General features: G+C 43.4%; 1 protein-coding gene across 3 annotated transcripts in view; it reads right to left on the bottom strand.

Moving 5' to 3' along the window:
• Positions 1-6,694: 6,694 nt before the first annotated feature.
• The window catches only part of LOC143930019 (C-type lectin domain family 2 member L-like), a 111,836-nt gene continuing 97,213 nt past the window's right edge, over positions 6,695-21,317 (bottom strand). For 2 of the 3 annotated variants that reach the window (XM_077453924.1, XM_077453925.1), the window contains exons 2-5: positions 20,734-20,815; positions 13,531-13,650; positions 8,846-8,929; positions 6,695-6,959 (exon numbers count right to left, since the gene is read on the bottom strand). In XM_077453924.1, coding sequence (XP_077310050.1) covers positions 6,748-6,959; positions 8,846-8,929; positions 13,531-13,627 — 393 coding nt within the window. In that variant the 5' untranslated portion in view covers positions 13,628-13,650; positions 20,734-20,815 and the 3' untranslated portion in view covers positions 6,695-6,747. Of the gene's footprint in view, positions 6,960-8,845; positions 8,930-13,530; positions 13,667-20,733; positions 20,816-21,317 lie in introns of all 3 variants that reach the window. The other variant, XM_077453926.1, reaches the window with a different exon arrangement.

Raw genomic sequence — 21,317 nt, 5'->3', positions numbered from 1 at the left:
TATAAAGGATTTTAGGTTGAATAATCATTTTTAAGGCATTAATTCTTCCTAACCATGGCAGGGGCTTTGTTCTCATTCTCCTTATTTCTTCTCTCAATTCTTCTAGAAGGGGGATATAGTTTATTTGATATATTTTTTCTATTGATGCCATCAGTTTAATCCCTAAATATTTAATTTCTTTTTGCCATAGAAATGGGAATTCTCTCTTAATGTGAAGTTCTTCTCTCGAATTTATATTTACGTTTAAGATTTCTGACTTGCTTGGGTTAATTTTAAAGTTAGATAATTCCCCGTACTCCTGTAAAGCCTTTAACAAGTTTGGCATGGAGATTCGTGGGCTAGATACATAAAACAGAATATCATCCGCGAATGCGGCTGTCTTATGTATTTCCCCCTCTATCTCAACCCCCTTTATATCTGGGTTTCTCCTTATCGTCTCCAGGAGTGGCTCCAATGCCAGAACGAACAATAGGGGGGACAGCGGACACCCCTGTCTAGTCCCATTGTTCATTCTGAAGGCTGTTGATAGTACCCCATTAACTCTTACCACTGCCTTGGGGCTGTTATATAGTGCCTTTATCCACTTCAAAATTTTGGGTCCAAACCCCATTCCCCTTAGGGTATCCATCATGAATCCCCAGTCTACTCGATCAAAAGCTTTCTCAGCATCTATTGATAGGAGTAGACTGGGGATTCTACTCTCCTTCATCCTCTGAAGCAGTAATATTGACCTTACTCCATTATCTTTTCCTTCTCGCCCCTCAATGAATCCCACCTGATCTGCATGGACTAAGCTAGGCATTAACTTCTTTATTCTAGCGGCCAATATTTTTGCGAACAATTTAACGTCAGTATTGAGTAGTGAGATCGGTCTATAGTTTGAGCATATTGTATTCTCTTTTCCCTCTTTCAATATCGTGGAGATTGTCGCAGTGGAGGCCTCCTCGCTCAGTCCATATTTTGTACCTAGTCCATTATAATATGCGCATAAAATTGGGGCTAGTATGTCTCCAAACTTTTTTAGATATTCTATTATATAGCCATCAGGCCCTGGACTCTTTCCTCCTTTGGTCTCTTTTATTGCCTGTATTACTTCTTGGACTGAGATTGGATTCTCCAATTCCTGCGCCAATTCCCCCGGTATTTTAGGGATATTTGCTTGAAATATATAGTCTTTGATTTTTCCCCTTCTCTTCATCTCTTGTTTTTCTGTCTCTTTTTTTCTCACGGAATATAACTGCCCATAATATTCTCAAAAAACTTCTGCTATTTCCTTAGTTTTATAGACCGACTCTCCCTCTTTATTTAATATTTTCTCTATATAATTCTTCGATCTTTTTTTCCTCAATATCTTTGCTAGGATCTTACTATTTTTAATGCCGCTATAATATCTCTCTTTAGTAATCCTATTATATATCGTCCTCATTTCCTGTTCCATTAATTCCCCAAGTTCCTCTCTTTTCATAGCCAGTTTATGTAATAGGTCCACTACCTGTCCACTTTCCCTGCCATTTGCTTTTTTATGTTCTTGCTCTAATCCATGGATTTCCTCCCTCAACTCCCTACTCTTTTTAATACCTTCTCTCTTCCTATTTGTACCTAGTGAAATATATATCCCTCTTATATAAGCTTTATGTGTCTCCCAAATAATATTTTCCATATTCTCTTCATTTAAATTAGTGGTAAAAAAAAACTCCAATTCCTTTCTAATTATTTCATCTCCCTTCTCGTCCAACAATTCTCTATTCAATTTCCAGGAAAAAGGAGATTTCTGAAATCCTGGGATTTTGATCTTCAGGCATATTGGAGAATGATCAGACAATGTTCTAATTCCTATATCTGTGGATATCACCTCGTCCAGAACCCTATGTTCCACAAACCAGTAGTCGATCCTTGTGTACGTCCCGTGTACAGGGGAATAGAACGAGTAGTCTCGTATCCTTGGGTGCATAGTTCTCCACGCATCCATAAGCTGATACTGATATAGCCTGTGTTTTATTATTCTCCTCTGTTCCTTCCCAATCCCCTGCACACGGGACGAACTATCCATTTGCGGATTCATACAAAAGTTCATATCTCCAGCTATAATTACTCTTCCTCTTTTAAAATCCCATAATTTCTCCAATATTCCTTTAAGAAAAACCGTTGGACTTCTATTTGGGCAGTATATGTTAGCGAGGGTATAGTCTACTCCCCATAGTTTCCCCTTCAGAAAGAGGAATCTACCCTCCGGGTCGACTAATATTTCTTCTATTTTATAGTCGACATCCCGTCCTATACCGATAGCTACCCCTTTTGAGTTCCTTGAGTAAGAATCTCCATAAAACCACACCGGGAACCTAGGGGAATATATTCTAATCTTGCTTTCGTATGATAGATGGGTTTCCTGTAAGAACACTATACCTGCTTCATATTGTTCTATTTCTTTCAAAATTTTAAACCGCTTTGCTGATTCATTTAGCCCCCTAACGTTATATGACAAACAATTAACTATAGACATAGATTTTAGTCAGGCTGGTTTTTTCTCTTTTCTCACTTAGCGAGGTTCTTTTGGGAGGTCATAAACCTGCACTCTGCTAGGGGGAGGCTCAGCAGAATGTGATGTGGGAAGGCTGGGGGAGGAGCCCGAGGCGGTGTCTGTGAGGACGGAAGGGGAGGCAGGAGATCCATGGCGGCAAGTCCGATGCAGATGCTGGTGAAGTGGGATAGAGCACCGTGTTAGAGGACCGCACATGGTGACCCCCGCAGATGCCTATTCCCCGCGATATTGGATCAGGAGACCAAGGAGGAGCGACTGATAGATAGGGGTGGACAGCAGTAAAGGATGCAGGAAACTGAACAGGGGTAAGTGAGAGATATCCCTGGTTCAATCAAAAAAAATGGCTGCAAGAGAAAACACCTGATCCTGAGACCCTACGAGTGACTGCTGGTGCTGGCCTCCCCTCTGTCTCCTCCATACGCCCCCCCTCTTATCTCTGCCTTTGTGTGCTCTGTATACTATGCTCTGTATACTACCCTCCAGAGCCCCTAGGTTATCCAGCGCTATTGCATTGTGAACTGTGTTTGAACTGTGTTTGCTGTGGAAGCTAAAGAGATTTGATGACTAACTGAGGGAGAGATGCAGCAGCTGGGGCTGGCTAAAAATTAAATGACTGGAGACATAAGAGAGGTCTTGATGGAGCAATGATTCTTTTTGAAACCTATGGATCTATGAGAGCTACGGAATTCAAATGTTTGTATGAACTGTATGAACTGTACTAATGAGAGGACCTGTTTAAATGTCAATGACTGCCTAATAACCCTAGGAGTGGCTCAATTGATTAAATGCTGGAAGTACTGGAACTACTAAACTGATAGTTGAAACTAGTACTGAGTTTTAAGTTCACTTAAGGACTAAGTATTGATACAGCTTAGTACTGACTGAAAAGGTTATGAACTATGTTACAAACTAAGCTGCAAATTAAGTGATGAACTCTGCGATTTAACTATGCGATAAGCTCGGAGCGATATCTACTGGAGAGTAACTTTCCTTCCTGTGGTGGATAGCAGCTGAGTAGATAATTGGGTTAAGCTAATATAGAGCTGCAAAAGTATAAGGACATTCCTTTTTTTTTCTTCCCCCCCCCCCTCTGCGGTTTTCTTCTTCTTTTTTTTTTTTTCTCTCGTATCCTCCCGCCTCTCTTACGCTATACAGAGACCGGGAAAGAGGGACGAATGGTACGTTTTTCATAGGTTCTTTATAGGATTTTCATAGGTGCTCCAGCAAAATAAAATACAAAAAAAAAAAATCCACCAAGTCGCAGAATTTTCAATTCCATCTAAACTAGGGGGCCTGAGAGGGTTAAGTGAATGGAGACATAAGAGAGGTCTTGATGGAGCAATGATTTTGTTTGAAAACTATGAACCCATGAGATCTATGGAATTTAACGGTTTGCATGAACTGTACTAACGAGAGGACCTATTTAAATGTCAATGACTGCCTAATAACCCTAGGAGCGGCTCAACTGATTAAATGCTGGAATTACTAAACTGACAGCTGAAACTAGTATTGAGTTTTTAGTTCACTTAAGGACTATGTATTGATACAGCTTAGTACTGATTTGAAAGGTTATGAACTATGTTAGGAACTAAGCTGTGGATTAAGTGATGAACTCTGCGATTTAACTATGCGATAAGCTCAGAGCGATATCTACTGGAGAGTAACTTTCCATTCTGTGGTGGATAGCAGCTGATTAGACAATTGGGTCAAGCTGAAATAGAGCTGCAAAAGTATAAGGACATTCTCCTTTTTTTTTTTTCCCCCATGCGTTTTTTTTTTTTTTTCCTCTCTCTCTGCGTGTCCTCCCGCCCCTCTTACGCTATATAGAGACCGGAAAAAAGGGACGAATGGTACGTTTTTTATAGGTCCTTTACAGGATCTTTACAGGTGCCCTAGTAAAATAAGTAAAAAAATAAAAATAAAAAAAATCCACCAAGTCGCAGAATTTTCAATTCTTAAAGCAAAAGTGAAGTATCCCATCTAAACTAGGGAGCCTGAGAGGTGAAACGGCAGGATATTCTTCTCTACCCTTACCCCTCCTTTCAAATCAATAAAAGCAAAGATTGGAACCGAGAGGTACTCCCCTCTATACAGGACAAGTAATTTGTCAAACAAGATAAATGAACAAGATACATGATGAGGGGAAGATCACATAAAACAACAGAACCTAAAACCCCGAGGGAGAGTTTAAATACTAGTGTAACTGCTAGTTCAATACAAAAATATTTGACAACTAAAGAGGGTAACCAAAAAAGCCCAGATGTAGAAAAAAAACATCCTTGCCATCCAAAAACGCAAAAAAGGAAATGTCTAAGTTAAAAGGGGCCCAAGGAGATAAAACAAGAGAAGATACACAAACAGAGAGAGAGATGGAAACTAACGAGGGGGAAGGGGAAGAACAGCGAAGTATAGCTCAAATGCCCACAAAGATCGAGATGATGGCAATGTTTGAAAGGATGGAAAGTTTAATTAAGAGTGAGATTACAAATGTCCGGATGGATCTGGGCCATTTGCTGCGGAGAGTAGAAGAGGCTGAGGAGAGAACTGAGAAACAAACACAAGAAATCGCAGAATTAAAATCGCAAGTGAAAGCACTGCAAATAAACCAAAGAAATACCTTTTATAAAATGGAAGCACAGGAAAATCAAAATAGACGCCAAAATCTAAGGATAAGAGCCCTCCCAGAGCAAAACGGAGAGAAACTGGAAGAAAAAATAAGGAAAATATTTAACCCCCTACTAGGACGAGAAGAGGACGAGGAGTTAAAGATCAATAGAGTACATAGAATCAGAAAGCCTCTAGGAATGAAGGAGGAAACCCCACGAGATGTCATTGTTAAATTCCATCGGTATACAGACAAGGAGAAAATATGGAGGAACCTCAGAGAGAGAGACACCCGTTGCAATACGAGCAAACAACTTTGCAAGTATTTGCGGACTTGTCAAGTGAAACATTATCCAGAAGAAGACACTTAAAACCATTACTAGAACATTTAAGACAAGCTAATATTAAATATAGTTGGGGGTTCCCTGCAGCATTGATAGTACGTAGGGACGGAAAGACGGTTAGATTGAAATTTCTGGAAGAAGTACAGGACTTTTGTACAGAGTTACAGATTCCAACCATTAGTATACCTAAGCGATCGGAAAGAGAAGAAAGATTAATTGAAGAGGGAATAGGGGAGAGAGCTTAATGTAGGGGGGGGGGGGGGTAGGGTGAGAGGGGGGAGGGGGGCTGGTGTAATTTATTACAAAAGAAACGAGATGGGAGAGGTAAAGTAAATAAAAGTTAATGTGGGTATGGGTGGAAACGGGAAGAGCCTCCCTGGACTATCTGCTCCCTCCTCTCCCCCCCCCCCCTATGTCTACCGGGCCTTCATGGCCGGGGGGGGAGTGGAGGGACATGGAATACCGGGCTTGGAGCTTCATCCCAAGGGGTGAGGTACATATTCCAGGATGGGGATATATTCTGGATATAGGTGCAAGGACCAAAGAGGGGTCTGGGAGGGTTGGGAGGAGGTTGGGAGGGGGGGTGGGAGGGGTGGGGGGAGAAAGAAGACCCGACAGCGCTGAGGACTTCTAACTGTCCAGATCCATGTGCCAGAGGCACCCTCCAACAGGATTATTCCACAACTATTTTTACTAGCTGCCCTGATGAAGTCTCTAGTCCCCCGAAATGTGTTGGCCCTCTTTTCTATTGCTGAAATTTCAAATAAAATACAAATGAATTCCCTCTTTGATCACCGGGCGCTCCTTTATCCTCATTTATTTAACTGGTTAGAGACTTTTGTAATAATCTAGATATAAAAAGATGACTTGCCCTTAAATGCCCACATTTGGGCATTAGCCAGACTTGTACCTAGGTCACTCAACCAGTGGAGTTTTACAACTGGTACTGCTGCTCACTAGTACTACCAGTGGAGGGTCATGTTGGGGAGTGTAGTGTTCTATGTATAGAGTGTAATAGAATTGTATTATGATCATGTCCAGTGGAGGGTCATGTTGGGGGGTGTAGTGTTCTATGTATAGAGTGTAATAGAATTGTATTATGATCATGTCCAGTGCAGGGTCATGTTGGGGGTGTAGTGTTCTATGTATAGAGTGTAATAGAATTGTATTATGATCATGTCCAGTGGGAGGGTCATGTTGGGGGTTGTAGTGTTCTATGTATAGAGTGTAATAGAATTGTATTATGATCATGTCTAGTGGTCATGTGTCCATTTCTGACATTTCAGTTATAATATAACTCACCATTTCCTGTTGATTATCAATAACTGCCAGTGATGAATGGAACGATTTGCAGAATGTCTGGCTGTAGCTCCATGTATCTCGCCTTCTTGAAAAATAATAACATTTATCTCTGTATAAGATCCAGTCATCCTTGCATCGGATAACATTTATACGTTTTTCCTTGTGTGTTCCTGTGTTTTATGGAAACATATGAACAGGAGGTTACTTTGTTATAATGACATTAGCTGAACTTTTTTTAAAAAAAATTCTGAATTAGAAAATGTGTATAAAAAATAAACACAATGTATAAAATACATACAAATCTGTGGAATTTGTAAAGAATGCAGCCTATGTCTATACATTCTAACACCAGGAAAGATTATATGATGGCAAATAATAACATGTCATCTGTATGTTGTGCTTTGTAATTGTATCTATAAATGTTTAATTTAAGAAGCCCAAATGCTTGCTTGGTGCCCCCATGTCACTAATACCATGACCCACCAATAAAATGCAACCCAAAATAAAGTACACATAATGAGGATACCACATATACTATATGTATAGTATATTATGTATTGTATGTACCTTTAGTGGGGCCTAGAAACAATAATGTGCATTTTGCAATTTTTTTTTATTACTATACTACCTAAAATCCTACCTAAAACAAGCTGACACTAAGGACTTTGTTTATTTAATAAATGTGTGTAGCAATTTATACAGCGAAAATAAATGTCAATTTTTTTTTTTTCAAATTGGGCAAAAAAAAAAAAAAAAATAATAATGTTACTGTGCTGTTGAATTGTCTTTCATTCATTTAAAACAGAAAATATTGCATGTGGTCATTAGATGGCGCTAAGTATCACAGGAATTACCTATATAACTCAGTGCCATCTAGTGGCCAAATGCGGTATTTTCCACTTTTTTAAAAACATAAAAAAAAATTCATAAATCAACCAGCAAAGGAAATAGCCTAAAAATATTTGTTTATTTTTTGCCCCATTCCCACAGAACAAATGTACATGAACATGCACTTTCACTGGGCGGATTTCTGTATGATTTTTTTTTTTCTTTTTAGATACAGCCCTAAATAAAAAACATTTTTTTATCCTCTCTAAAACACACTGACACTAATCTATATCAGGTTTTGATCCAACTATTTTATCTTAGTTTTTTTAGCATTTCATTTTACTAGAGAACCTTTTAAAGATTATATTACCAAAAGTATTGGGACACCTGCCTTTACACACACACACATGAACTTTAATGGCATCCCAGTCTTAGTCCGTAGGGTTCAGTACTGAGTTGGCCCGCCCTTTGCAGCTATAACAGCTTCACCTCTTCTGGGAAGGCCGTCCACAAGGTTTAGCAGTGTGTCTATGGGAATGTTTGACCATTCTTCCAGAAGAGCATTTGTGAGGTCAGGCATTGATGTTGGGTGAGAAGGCCTGGCTCGCAGTCTCCACTCTAATTCATTAAGGTATTCTATCGGGTTGAGCTCAGGACTCTGTGCAGGCCAGTCAAGTTCCTCCACCCCAAACTCGCTCATCCGTGTCTTTATGGAGCTTTGTGCTCTGGTCCAAACCATTTGGTGGAGGGGGGGGGGGTTGTTTCCAGGGGTTGGCCCCTTAGTTCCAGTGAAGGGAACTCTTTAGGCATCAGCATACCAAGATATTTTGGACAATTTCATGCTCCCAACTTTGTGGGAACAGTTTGGGGACGGCCCCTTTCTGTTCCAACATGAGTGCCAACCAGTGTACAAAGCAAGGTCCATAAAGACATGGATGAGCGAGTTTGGGGTGGAGGAACTTGACTATGGTCAGTGGGTACTACACTTGCTGAAAGTGACAGGAGGTATAATACCTACCTCAGCTGCGATGCAAAGCATTGCTGCCATGGCATGTGTAAACGCCTGACCACTGCTTCTGCAGCTAAAGTTGCGGGGCAGTAAAAATGTGACTCAACCGTGGGGTTTTACTGCCCCTCCCCCAATCTGCTAGTGTGAATGAGCCCTTTGCTTTGATGGTTTCTGTTGAATCTCAAAATAAAAGTCCAATACAGCCGGCAGCCATCTTACCTCTTATAAGAACAGCGAGAATAACAATTATCATCAATAATAAAATTCCTATGGTCACTTTTGATCGATATTTCTTCCAAATTCCTAAAAAAAAGAAATGAGATTGTAGATTAGAGGCACAATACATTCTACAATTTAGCTTGTTGTGTGCATAGATCAGAGGTCTCCAAACATTCTAAACAAAGGGCTTGTGCCAATGGAAGTAGATAATGTCCAGAAATTACTGGGAGTCAATAAGATTGGGGGAGGAATAGTGCCCCATCATTGGTGTCACTGGGAGGAATAGTGCCCCATCATTGGTATAAGTGGGAGGAATAGTGGCCCATCATTGGTGTCAGTGGGAGGAATAGTGCCCCATCATTGGTATCAGTGGGAGGAATAGTGTCCCATCATTGGTGTCAGTGGGAGGAATAGTGTCCCATCATTGGTGTCAGTGGGAGGAATAGTGCCCCATCATTGGTGTCAGTGGGAGGAATAGTGCCCCATCATTGGTGTCAGTGGGAGGAATAGTGCCCCATCATTGGTGTCAGTGGGAGGAATAGTGGCCCATCATTGGTGTCAGTGGGAGGAATAGTGCCCCATCATTGGTGTCAGTGGGAGGAATAGTGCCCCATCATTAGTGTCACTGGGAGGAATAGTGCCCCATCATTAGTGTCACTGGGAGGAATAGTGCCCCATCATTAGTGTCACTGGGAGGAATAGTGTCCCATCATTAGTGTCACTGGGAGGAATAGTGCCCCATCATTGGTGTCAGTGGGAGGAATAGTGCCCCATCATTGGTGTCAGTGGGAGGAATAGTGCCCCATCATTGGTGTCAGTGGGAGGAATAGTGCCCCATCATTGGTGTCAGTGGGAGGAATAGTTTCCCATCATTGGTATCAGTGGGAGGAATCGTGCCCCATCATTGGTATCAGTGGGAGGAATAGTGCCCCATCATTGGTGTCAGTGGGAGGAATAGTGCCCCATCATTGGTATCAGTGGGAGGAATAGTGTCCCATCATTGGTATCAGTGGGAGGAATGTTGCCTCCTCATTGGTATCAGTGGAAAATGATACCTCATCATTGGTAGCAGTGGGAAGAATAATGCCCTATTTATTTGTGGCAAAAGAAAAAATTGTGACCAATCATCGGGGTCATTTTTTTGGTGTCAGTGGGAGCAATAGTGTCTCATCGTTGGTGTCAGTGGGAGAAATAGTGCCCCATTGTTGGTGTCAGTGGAAGGAACAGTGCCCCATTGATGGTGTCAGTGGGAGGAATAGTGCCCCATTGATGGTATCAGTGGGAGGAATAGTGCCCCATTGTTGGTATCAGTGGAAGGAATAGTGCCTCATTGTTGGTGTCAGTAGAAGAAATAGTGCCCCATTGTTGGTGTCAGTGGAAGGAATAGTGCCCCATTGTTGGTGTCAGTGGAAGGAATAGTGCCCATTGTTGGTGTCCGTGGAAGGAATAGTGCCCCATTGTTGGTGTCAGTGGAAGGAATAGTGCCCTATTGTTGGTATCAATGGGAGGAATAGTGCCCCATTGTTGGTGTCAGTGGAAGGAATAGTGCCTCATTGTTGGTGTCAGTAGAAGAAATAGTGCCCCATTGTTGGTGTCAGTGGAAGGAACAGTGCCCCATTGTTGGTGTCAGTGGAAGGAACAGTGTCCCATTGATGGTGTCAGTGGAAGGAACTGTGCCCCATTGATGGTATCAGTGGGAGGAATAGTGCACCATTGTTGGTATCAGTGGGAGGAATTGTGCCCCATTGTTGGTATCAGTGGGAGGAATAGTGCCCCATTGTTGGTGTCAGTGGAAGGAATAGTGCTTCATTGTTGGTGTCAGTGGAAGGAATAGTGCCCCATTGTTGGTGTCAGTGGAAGGAATAGTGCCCCATTGTTGGTGTCAGTGGAAGGAATAGTGCTTCATTGTTGGTGTCAGTGGATGGAATAGTGCCCCATTGTTGGTATCAGTGGGAGGAATAGTGCCCCATTGTTGGTATCAGTGGGAGGAATAGTGCCCCATTGTTGGTATCAGTGGGAGGAATAGTGCCCCATTGTTGGTGTCAGTGGGAGGAATAGTGCCCCTTGGACCAGATAAAGGCAAGAAAAAGGGCCCCAGTTTGAAGACCTCTGGCACAGATCATTGAGATCAGAGTATATGAAGACATGATCTCAGTTGTATTGCCCTGATGGGAAGTGAAGAAGCTTTTGTCATTCCATGTGGAATTTTATGGGTCCAACACTGGATCCAGGGGGACAATTCCAACCATTTTTCTGCTGGGGTGAATATTAACATGGGGATCACCTCCCTAAAATAGTAGAATGTTTTTGGATCGTCTCTTCTACATGTATGTATAGATGTACCTGGACAACATACTTATAACTCCCAAGAGCCAGGAATAGATCCTGGATGACGGGAGGGACCGACAGGGGGCTGTACACACAAGGTGAACACGGGGGGCGTACACAGAGGGTGAACACGGGGGGCCGTACACACAAGGTGAACACGGGGGGGCCGTACACAGAAGGTGAACACGGGGGGCCGTACACAGAGGGTGAACACGGGGGGCCATACACAGAGGGTGAACACGGGGGGCCATACACACAAGGTGAACACGAGGGCCGTACACAGAGGGTGAACACGGAGGGCCGTACACAGAGGGTGAACACGGAGGGCCGTACACACAAGGTGAACACAGGGTGCCGTACACAGAAGGAGAATACAGGGGGCCGTACACACAAGGTGAACACAGGGGGCCGTACACACAAGGTGAACACAGGGTGCCGTACACAGAAGGAGAATACAGGGGGCCGTACACACAAGGTGAACACAGGGGGCCGTACACACAAGGTGTACACAGGGGGCCGTACACAGAAAGCGAACACAGGGGGCCGTACACACAAGGGGAACACAGGGGGCCGTACACACAAGGTGAACACAGGGGGCCGTACACAGAAAGCGAACACAGGGGGGCCGTACACACAAGGTGAACACAGGGGGCCGTACACACAAGGTGAACACAGGGGGCCGTACACACAAGGTGAACACAGGGGGCCATACACAGAAAGCGAACACAGGGGGGCCGTACACACAAGGTGAACACGGGGGGCCGTACACAGAGGGTGAACACAGGGGGCCGTACACAGAGGGTGAACACAGGGGGCCGTACACAGAGGGTGAACACAGGGGGCCGTACACACAAGGTGAACACGGGGGGCCGTACACAGAGGGTGAACACAGGGGGCCGTACACACAAGGTGAACACGGGGGGCCGTACACAGAAGGTGAACACAGGGGGCCGTACACACAAGGTGAACACAGGGTGCCGTACACAGAAGGAGAATACAGGGGGCCGTACACACAAGGTGAACACAGGGGGCCGTACACAGAGGGTGAACACAGGGGGCCGTACACACAAGGTGAACACGGGGGGCCGTACACAGAGGGTGAACACAGGGGGCCGTACACACAAGGTGAACACGGGGGGCCGTACACAGAAGGTGAACACAGGGGGCCGTACACACAAGGTGTACACAGGGGGCCGTACACAGAAAGCGAACACAGGGGGCCGTACACACAAGGGGAACACAGGGGGCCGTACACACAAGGTGAACACAGGGGGCCGTACACAGAAAGCGAACACAGGGGGGCCGTACACACAAGGTGAACACAGGGGGCCGTACACACAAGGTGAACACAGGGGGCCGTACACACAAGGTGAACACAGGGGGCCGTACACAGAAAGCGAACACAGGGGGGCCGTACACACAAGGTGAACACGGGGGGCCGTACACAGAGGGTGAACACAGGGGGCCGTACACAGAGGGTGAACACAGGGGGCCGTACACAGAGGGTGAACACAGGGGGCCGTACACAGAGGGTGAACACAGGGGGCCATACACAGAAGGTGAACACAGGGGGCCGTACACAGAGGGTGAACACAGGGGGCCATACACAGAAGGTGAACACAGGGGGCCGTACACAGAGGGTGAACACAGGGGGCCATACACAGAAGGTGAACACAGGGGGCCGTACACAGAGGGTGAACACAGGGGGCCGTACACAGAGGGTAAACACAGGGGGCCGTACACAGAGGGTGAACACAGGGGGCCGTACACAGTTTCCTGAAAAACATCACATCGGTGTGGAATGGAAGTCCCGGGTTCCCAGACAGGCTGTATTTGCCCGCAGACCCTCCCCCCAGGTAGAACCCACATGGTATGCTGAGCCTCCATGATCGACAGAACTGAAATCCCCCCAATCAGAAGAAGCAGGCCAGGGACAGTTAGGATGGGAAAGCAAGAGCTAGATGGTGCTGGATGTCCCCAACCAAGAAATAAGGCGGGGCTCTATCTGATTTGCTGCAGCTTCTAATGCACATGGTGAGAGGCTCACAGTGTGCAGTGAAATCAGAGTAAGTCATTTCAGTCCAGGAGAGGTGACGGTAAAACTGGGCCGGACTGAGGGGAAGATCTGAATGAGGTGTTACAGTCACCTGGCACCCCCCCCCCCCCATCCTTTCCTCTTCAATACTGCTTAGTTTTATTTCTTAAAGGGCCACTCCTTCTTATACCACAATACTGTATTATACAATACTGGCTGCCAAATCCACCACCGAATGACCTAAAGGTTATAAAAAATGACCACAATTTATGATTAAAATAATCCTGCAAATAATATCCTAGTTCATTATATATTCACATACCACAGACACTGGTGCCACGGCCGGGTCCACCGTCTGCCTTGTATGTCTGGCAATAAGTGTATTCTGGAGCCGGAGCACAGAGCGCTGACCCTTCCATCCTCCATAAACCTGCAAAATCGGCTGAGAGTTTGGGAAACTGGTTAAAAAAAAAAATATATATATATATATATATACACACACACACACACACACTAGACTGTATGTAGATATATATATGTACAGTATATGTATAAATATTGTACACACTCACTGGCCACTTTATTAGGTACATCTGTCCCATTGCTCGGTAACACAAATTGCTAATCAGCCAATCACACGGCAGCAACTCAATGCATTAAGGCATCTAGACATAGTGAAGACAACTTGCTGAACTTAAAGCCAAGCATCAGAATGGGGAAGAAAGGGTAATTTAAGTGACTTTGAATGTGGCGTGGGTTGTTGGTGGCAGACGGGCTGGTCTGAGTATTTCTGGGATTTTCACACATGACCAGCTCTCGAGGTTTATAGAGAATGGTGGGAAAAAGAGAAAATATTCAGTTATCGGCAGTTGTTTGGAGGAAAATGCCTTGTTGAGGTCAGAGGAGAACGGGGAGACTGGTTGGAGATGATAGAAAGGCAACAGTCACTCAAATAACCTCTCGTTACATCCAAGGTATGCAGAATACCATCTCTGAACACACAACACATCCAACCTTGAAGCAGATGGGCTACAGCAGCAGAAGACCACACCGGGTGCTGCCACTCCTGTCAGCTAAGAACAGGAAAATTAGGCTGCAATTGGCACAGGATCACCAAAATCGGACAACAGAAGATTGGAGAAACATTGCCGGGTCTGATGAGTCTGGATTTCAGCTCCGACATGCAGATGGTTGGGTCAGAATTTGGCGCATGGATCCATCCTGCCTTGTATCACCGGTTCAGGCTGGTGGTGGGGGTGTAATGGTGTGGGGGATGGGGTATCACCGGTTCAGGCTGGTGGTGGGGGTGTAATGGTGTGGGGGATATTTTCTTGGCACACTTTGGGCCCTTTAGTACCAATTGAACATGGTTTAATAACCACGGCCTACCTGAGTATTGTTGCTGACCATGTCCATCCCTTTATGACTACAGTGTCCCCATCTTCTGATGGTTCCTTCCAGCAGGATAATGCCCCATGTCACAAAGCTCCAATCATCTCACCACTGGACAATGAGGTCCCTGTCCTCCAATGGTCTCCACACTCACCACATCTCATCCAATAGAGCACCTTTGGGATGTGGTGGAACGGGAGATCGGCATCATGGATGTGCAGCCAACAAATCTGCAGGAACTGTGTGATGTTATCATGTCACTATGGAGCAAAATCTCTGAGGAACGTTTCCAACACCTTGTTGTATCTCTGCCACCAAGAATGAAGGCAAAAGGGGGTCCAACCCGCTACTAGCAAGGGGGATCTAATAAAGTGGCCTGTGAGTGGAGATATATATATATATATATATGGAAAAAATATGCATTTACTATAAATTACACTTTATGCCAACTGAAAGGTGTCTATATACCAAATCTGCTGTGTGATGGTCTCAGTGTCGGAACGATCATCACAAAGATTCCCCGTATTGTGTGTAATATGTTTATTTCCTATGATCATCAGCCAATAATCTTCAGCTCCATCTAGTGGCCATTATGCAGATTGCGGTAATTTAGGAAAATTGCATATTATAGCCACTAGATAGATCCGAGGATCATAGGAAAAAAACGTATTAGCCCTTGTACAAACGGTCAGACATTCTGACAACCAAATCCGACTGATTTTGTTCGAAACTGTTGCATACACACGGTCGGACAAAGTTGTCGGAAAATCCGATCGTTCAGAACGTGATGACGTTATTTTCGTTATGACGGGACTATGTTCAGGCCAGTAGTCAATAGCTTTGGTGTAGGAATTTGATCTGAGCATGCGTGGCACTTTGTCCGATCGGAATTCTCTACACATGATCGGACAAAGTCCGATCGGATCATGTTGTCAGAAAATTTTATAGCCCAGCTGGAAAACTTGGTCCGTCGGATATTCCGACAGAAACAGTCCAATGGAGCCCACACACTGTCGGATTATCCGACAACACGGTCCTATCGGACATTTTCCATCGGAATATCCGACCGTGTGTACAAGGCCTGACATACAGTGCCTTGATAAAGTATTCATACCCCTTGAAAATGTCCACATGTTGTCATGTTACAACTAAAAACGTAAATGTGTTTTATTGGGATTTTATGTGATAAACCAACACAAAGTGGCACATAATTGTGAAATGGAAGGAAAATGATAAATGGTTTTCCAAATTTTTTACAAATAAATATGTGAAAAGTGCTGGGGGTACATTTGTATTCAGCCCCCTTTCCTCTGATACCCCTAACTAAAATCTAGTGGAACCAATTGCCTTCAGAAGTCACCTAATTAGTAAATAGAGTCCATCTGTGTGTAATTTAATCTCAGTATAAATATGGCTGTTTTGTGAAGCCCTCAGAAATTTGTTAGAGAACCTTCATTAACAAACAGCATCATGAAGGCCAAGGAACACACCAGTCAGGTCAGGGATAAAGTTGTGGAGAAGTATAAAGCAGGGTTAGGTTATAAAATAATCTCCCAAGCTTTGAACATCTCACGGAGCTCTGTTCAATCCATCATCGGAAAATGGAAAGAGTATGGCACAACTAAAAACCTACCAAGACATGGCCATCCACCTAAACTGACCGGGCCGGGCAAGGAGAACATTCATCAGAGAAGAGCCAAGAGGTCCATGGTAACTCTGGGGGAGCTGCAGAAATCCACAGCTCAGGGGGGAGAATCTGTCCACAGGACAACTATTAGTCGTCTCTCCACAAATCTGCCCTTTATGGAAGAGTGACAAGAAGAAAGACATTGGTGAAAGAAAGTCATAAGAAGTCCTGATTTCAGTTTGTGAGACGCCATGTGGGGGGCACAGCAAACATGTGGAAGAAGGTGCTCTGGTCAGATGAGACCAAAATTTTACTTTTTGGCCTAAAAGAAAAACGCTATGTGTGGCAGAAAACTAACACTGCCCATCACCCTGAACACACCATCCCCACCGTGAAACATGGTGGTGGCAGCATCATGTTGTGGGGATGGTTTTCTTCAGCAGGGACAGGGAAGCTGGTCAGAGTTGATGGGAAGATGGATGGAGCCAAATACAGGACAATCTTAGAAGAAAACCTGTTAGAGTCTGCAAAAGACTTGAGACCGGGGCGGAGGTTCACCTTCCAGCAGGACAACGACCCGAAACATCCAGTCAGAGCTACAATGGAATGGTTTACATCAAAGCATATTCATGTGTTAGAATGGCCCAGTCACAGTCCAGACCTAAATCCCATTGAGAATCTGTGGGAAGACTTGAAATTTGCTGATCACAGACGCTCTCCATCCAATCTGACAGAGCTTGAGATATTTTGCAGAGAAGAAGAATGGGCAGAAATGTCCTCTCTAGATGTGCAAAGCTGGTAGAGACATCCCCAAAAAGACTTGCAGCTGTAATTGCAGAGAAAGGGGGTTCTACAAAGTATTGACTCCGGGGGGCGCCATACAAATGTACCCCCCATACAATTTTCACATATTTATTTGTAAAAAAATTGAAAACCATTTATCATTTTCCTTTCACTTCACAATTATGTGCCACTTTGTGTTGGTTTATCACATAAAATCCCAACAAAATACATTTATGTTTTTGGTTGTAACATAACAAAATGTGGAAAATTTCAAGGGGTATGAATACTTTTTCAAGGCACTGTAAATAAATAGTAAGTAATGGTTACATTTATTTGCTAATTCTCTCTAGCGTTCTCTATAATTGTTACAAAGGATCTCTCATTGTTAAAAAAGACATATGTATTTCCTTTGCTTCTCAGATCCATACTTCAGTATTTTACTACTGCCAATAATAAAAGAACATTCATTTGTTTATTTTCAGTTCTCAATTCTACCAAGTGCTCATAATTCTGGGGGGATTTACCTAAACTGAACCAGACGGAATCTGGAGCAGATGTGCATGCCAACCAATCAGCTTTTATCTTCAGCTAAGTTAAAGTGTTTGTAAACCCTTGCAAACCACTTTGACCTACAGGTAAGCCTAGATTAAGGCTTACCTGTAGGTCCGAGAAATATCTCCTAAACCTATATGGTTTAAGAGATATTTACCCGAAAACGGGCACCGCTGTCTACGGCGCATGCGCCGTAGACAGCGGCGCGCAGGCGCACTGAACGCGGCAGTTCCAAGAATGGAGCTGCCGCATTTGTCGACTCCCGTGCGCATGCGCGGGAGTGACGTCATCGCGGCTTCGCCGAATGACAGCGGCGGAGCTGCGAGACGCCACCAGCAAGATGGATGCGGCGGACTACAGGGGACAGCGGTGACTTCGCTGGCTCCTGTGTCAGGTAAGTGACACATAATGGGCTACTATGCGATGCGATGCGATGCATAGTAGTCCATTATGCTTTGCCTTTGCAGGGAAAAAAAGAGGAAGTAAACTCATCAGGGTTTACTTCCTCTTTAAGTTTAGTTAAAGTGCTTGTAAACCTCAGACATGAAATCTGAACAAAGCATATCCCTCTATAGTGTGTGCTTGTCTCAAGAGCACTTAAGCCTCATACACACGGTCGGACTTTGTACAAACTTTTCCGTGGACTTTTGTACAAAGGGCGTGGTCCACAAGTTTGTATTGCATACACACGGTCGGACTTTTTGACAACAAACACGAACGTAATGACGTCACAACGTACTGACGCCTTTTCAAAAGAGGACGTTCAATGACTCCAGCGCCACCTTTGGTGAACTTCTGTATTGTAGTCTGATCTTTTGCATTGGTTCTGAGCATGTGTGTTTGTACCTTGTACAAAAGTCTGATGCTTTTGCGTACACACGGTCGGACTTTGCTCCATCTGACTTTTGTTGCCAAAAAGTTTGTCCGTTCGCACAGCCAACAAAAGTCCGATGAAAACAGAAAAAGTTTGTCCGATGGAGCGTACACACAGTCGAATGTTGCTCCAAAACAGCTAATTTGCATGTTTGTTGTCAAAAAGTCTGACCGTGTGTACGGGCCTTAAGCGTCATTTCTGTCTGCTGCCTCCTTCCTCTTCTATCACTTTTGCCAATTTTCCTGACACAGAGAAAAAAATGGTGACAGGGGAGGGAATTCCAGCATACAGGCTGTGATTGAACGCCTCAGATCTGTTCCTGTGTGAATGGTGGGGGGTGTCCCTTCCCTCCATTAAGCTCTCAAAGCTCTGCAGAGTGTAACTTCCATTCTCCACCCCCTTTTTTCTGACCTCTCAGACAAGCTTTATAACTCTGCACTTTGAACAGATGTAGAGAAGAAAAGACTGCAGATAAACAGGTAAAACGTATGTAGGATGATTTGTTTCATCTGTGTGTATCACCTAAAGGACAGTCACTTCACTGGGTATATATAAGGGTGTACAACCACTTTAAGCTTTAAAAATAAAAGACAGAAACTGATTGGTTGCCATGCATGTGTGCTCCAGTTGTGATACAGCATTATGACCACTAGATGGAGCTGAGGAGCATAGGAAATACGCATGTCTTTACAACAAGAGATACAATGTAACTGTGACAGACCCACCTGGGTTAGGGGCATTTAGAGTGGGCTGCAGGGTAGCCATATGCCTACTGACTATGGCCCTGGCATTTGAGGGAGCTACGAGCAATCAGGAAGATGTCCTGTTATAGAATGCAAGATGAGATCTTATTATCACATTTAATAGTCAAGGAAGCCATGATGGTCTCTGCCAACCTGAAACTCAGTGAGAAAATGGGTGTGAAAAGAAAGCTATTTAATGAGATATGTTGCCGACTGTCTGTGGTGGGCACCCCCTGACTAATCAAGGCTTGTCTAGGGCTCTAGCTGTTCATTAGATTACTGGGTAATTAGTCAGCTGTTGGTTGGATTCTTGTTTGATTAGATCACTGTTAGCTGCTAGTTTTATATTAGATGTACTGATGATATTACTGTTTAAAGTTTGCACTGTTTAGGATAATGTGATCAAGCCCTTATCTGATTTTGTGTGCTATGTATTCTGTGTGAATTTACAATAAAGAGAGTTCCAGTTTGCACCTATGCTAGTGTCGTCTAGTTCTTGGGTGCAATTCTCAGCTAAAACACCTGGTTCCTGAGTGGAGGAAGCTATATCATGACGGGGTGCCAGGCGGTCCATCACAGTAACAATTCTAGAAAGCATTGTTCAATTCTAGCAAATAGATGTAGCCATTTTTTTTGCCAAATCCGCCTAGTGTTCTCTCTCTTGTTATAAATACATATGTCCTATGCTCCTCAGCTCCATCTAGTGGCCATAATGTGGTATTTTACTATTGCCTATAATAACAGAACATTCATTTGGAAGAGAAAATAGCCTAAAGAATGTTGGCTATAACCCATTTCACACGAGACAAATGTACATGCAAATTCACTGGACGAATAGCTACATTATTATTTTTATTTACATTTACATTATTATTATTTTTTATGAACCCCTAAAATGCATTGTTTAGGAAAATGTGATCAAACCCTTATCTGATTTTGTGTGCTATGTATTCTGTGTGAATTTATAATAAAGAGTTCCACTTTGGACCTATGCTAGTGTCGTCTGGTTCTTGGGTGCAATTCTCAGCTAAAATACCTGGTTCCAGAGTGGAGGAAGCTATATCATGATAGGGTGCCAGGCGGTCTGTTCCAGTAACAATTCTAGAAAACACTAGAGTAAAATTAGCAAATAGATGTAGCCATTTATTTCTTCTTTTTTTTTTTTGCCAAATCCCTCTAGTGTTCTCTCTCTTGTTCCAAAGACGTATTTCCTATGCTCTTAAGCTCCATCTAGTGGCCATAATGCAATATTTTACTATTGCTTATAATAACAGAACATTCATTCAGAAGAGAAAACAGCCTACAGAATGTTTGCTATATAACCCATTTCACACGGGACAAATGTACATGCAAATTCACTGGACGAATAGCTACATTATTATTATTTTTTTTTTTTTTATGAACCCCTAAATTGCATTGTTTAGGATAATGTGATCAAGCCCTTATCTGATTTTGTGTGCTATGTATTCTGTGTGAATTTACAATAAAGAGAGTTCCGGGTTGGATCTATGCTAGTGTTGTCTAGTTCTTGGGTGCAATTTTCAGCTAAAATACCTAGTTCCTGGTTCCAGAGTGGAGGAAGCTGTATCTTGACAGGGTGCCAGGCGGTCTGTCACAGTAACAATTCTAGAAAACACTAGAGAAAATTATTAGATGTAGCAATTAATTCTTTATTTTTTTATTTTTTTGCCAAATCCCTCTAGTGTTCTCTCTCTTGTTACAAATACATATGTCCTATGCTCCTCAGCTCCATCTAGTGGCCATAATGTGGTATTTTACTATTGCCTATAATAACAGAACATTCATTCGGAAGAGAAAAAGAACGCTTCCTTTAACCCATTTCACATGAGACAAATGTACATGCAAATTCACTGGACGAATAGCTACATTATAATTTTTTTTAAATAAACCCCTAAATTACATTGTTTAAGATAATGTTATTAAGCGCGTATCTGATTTTGTGTGCTATAAATTCTGTGTGAATTTACAATAATGACTGAAGGTCCGCTTTAATTACTTTTTTTTTTGTTGCTAAATCCCTCTAGTGTTCTCTAGGTGCAAAGACGTACATATGACCTATACTCCTCAGCTCCATCTAGTGGCCATAATGTGATATTTTACTATTGCCTATAGCCCTA

Source organism: Lithobates pipiens, unplaced genomic scaffold, assembly GCF_037356315.1.
Source record: "Lithobates pipiens isolate NorthernLeopardFrog02 unplaced genomic scaffold, aLitPip1_a1.2 Scaffold_25, whole genome shotgun sequence".
In the NCBI taxonomy this organism is placed as follows: Eukaryota; Metazoa; Chordata; class Amphibia; order Anura; family Ranidae; genus Lithobates; species Lithobates pipiens.
Note: the sequence above shows the minus strand (reverse complement) of the source record. Positions and strands in the feature narration are given on the sequence as shown.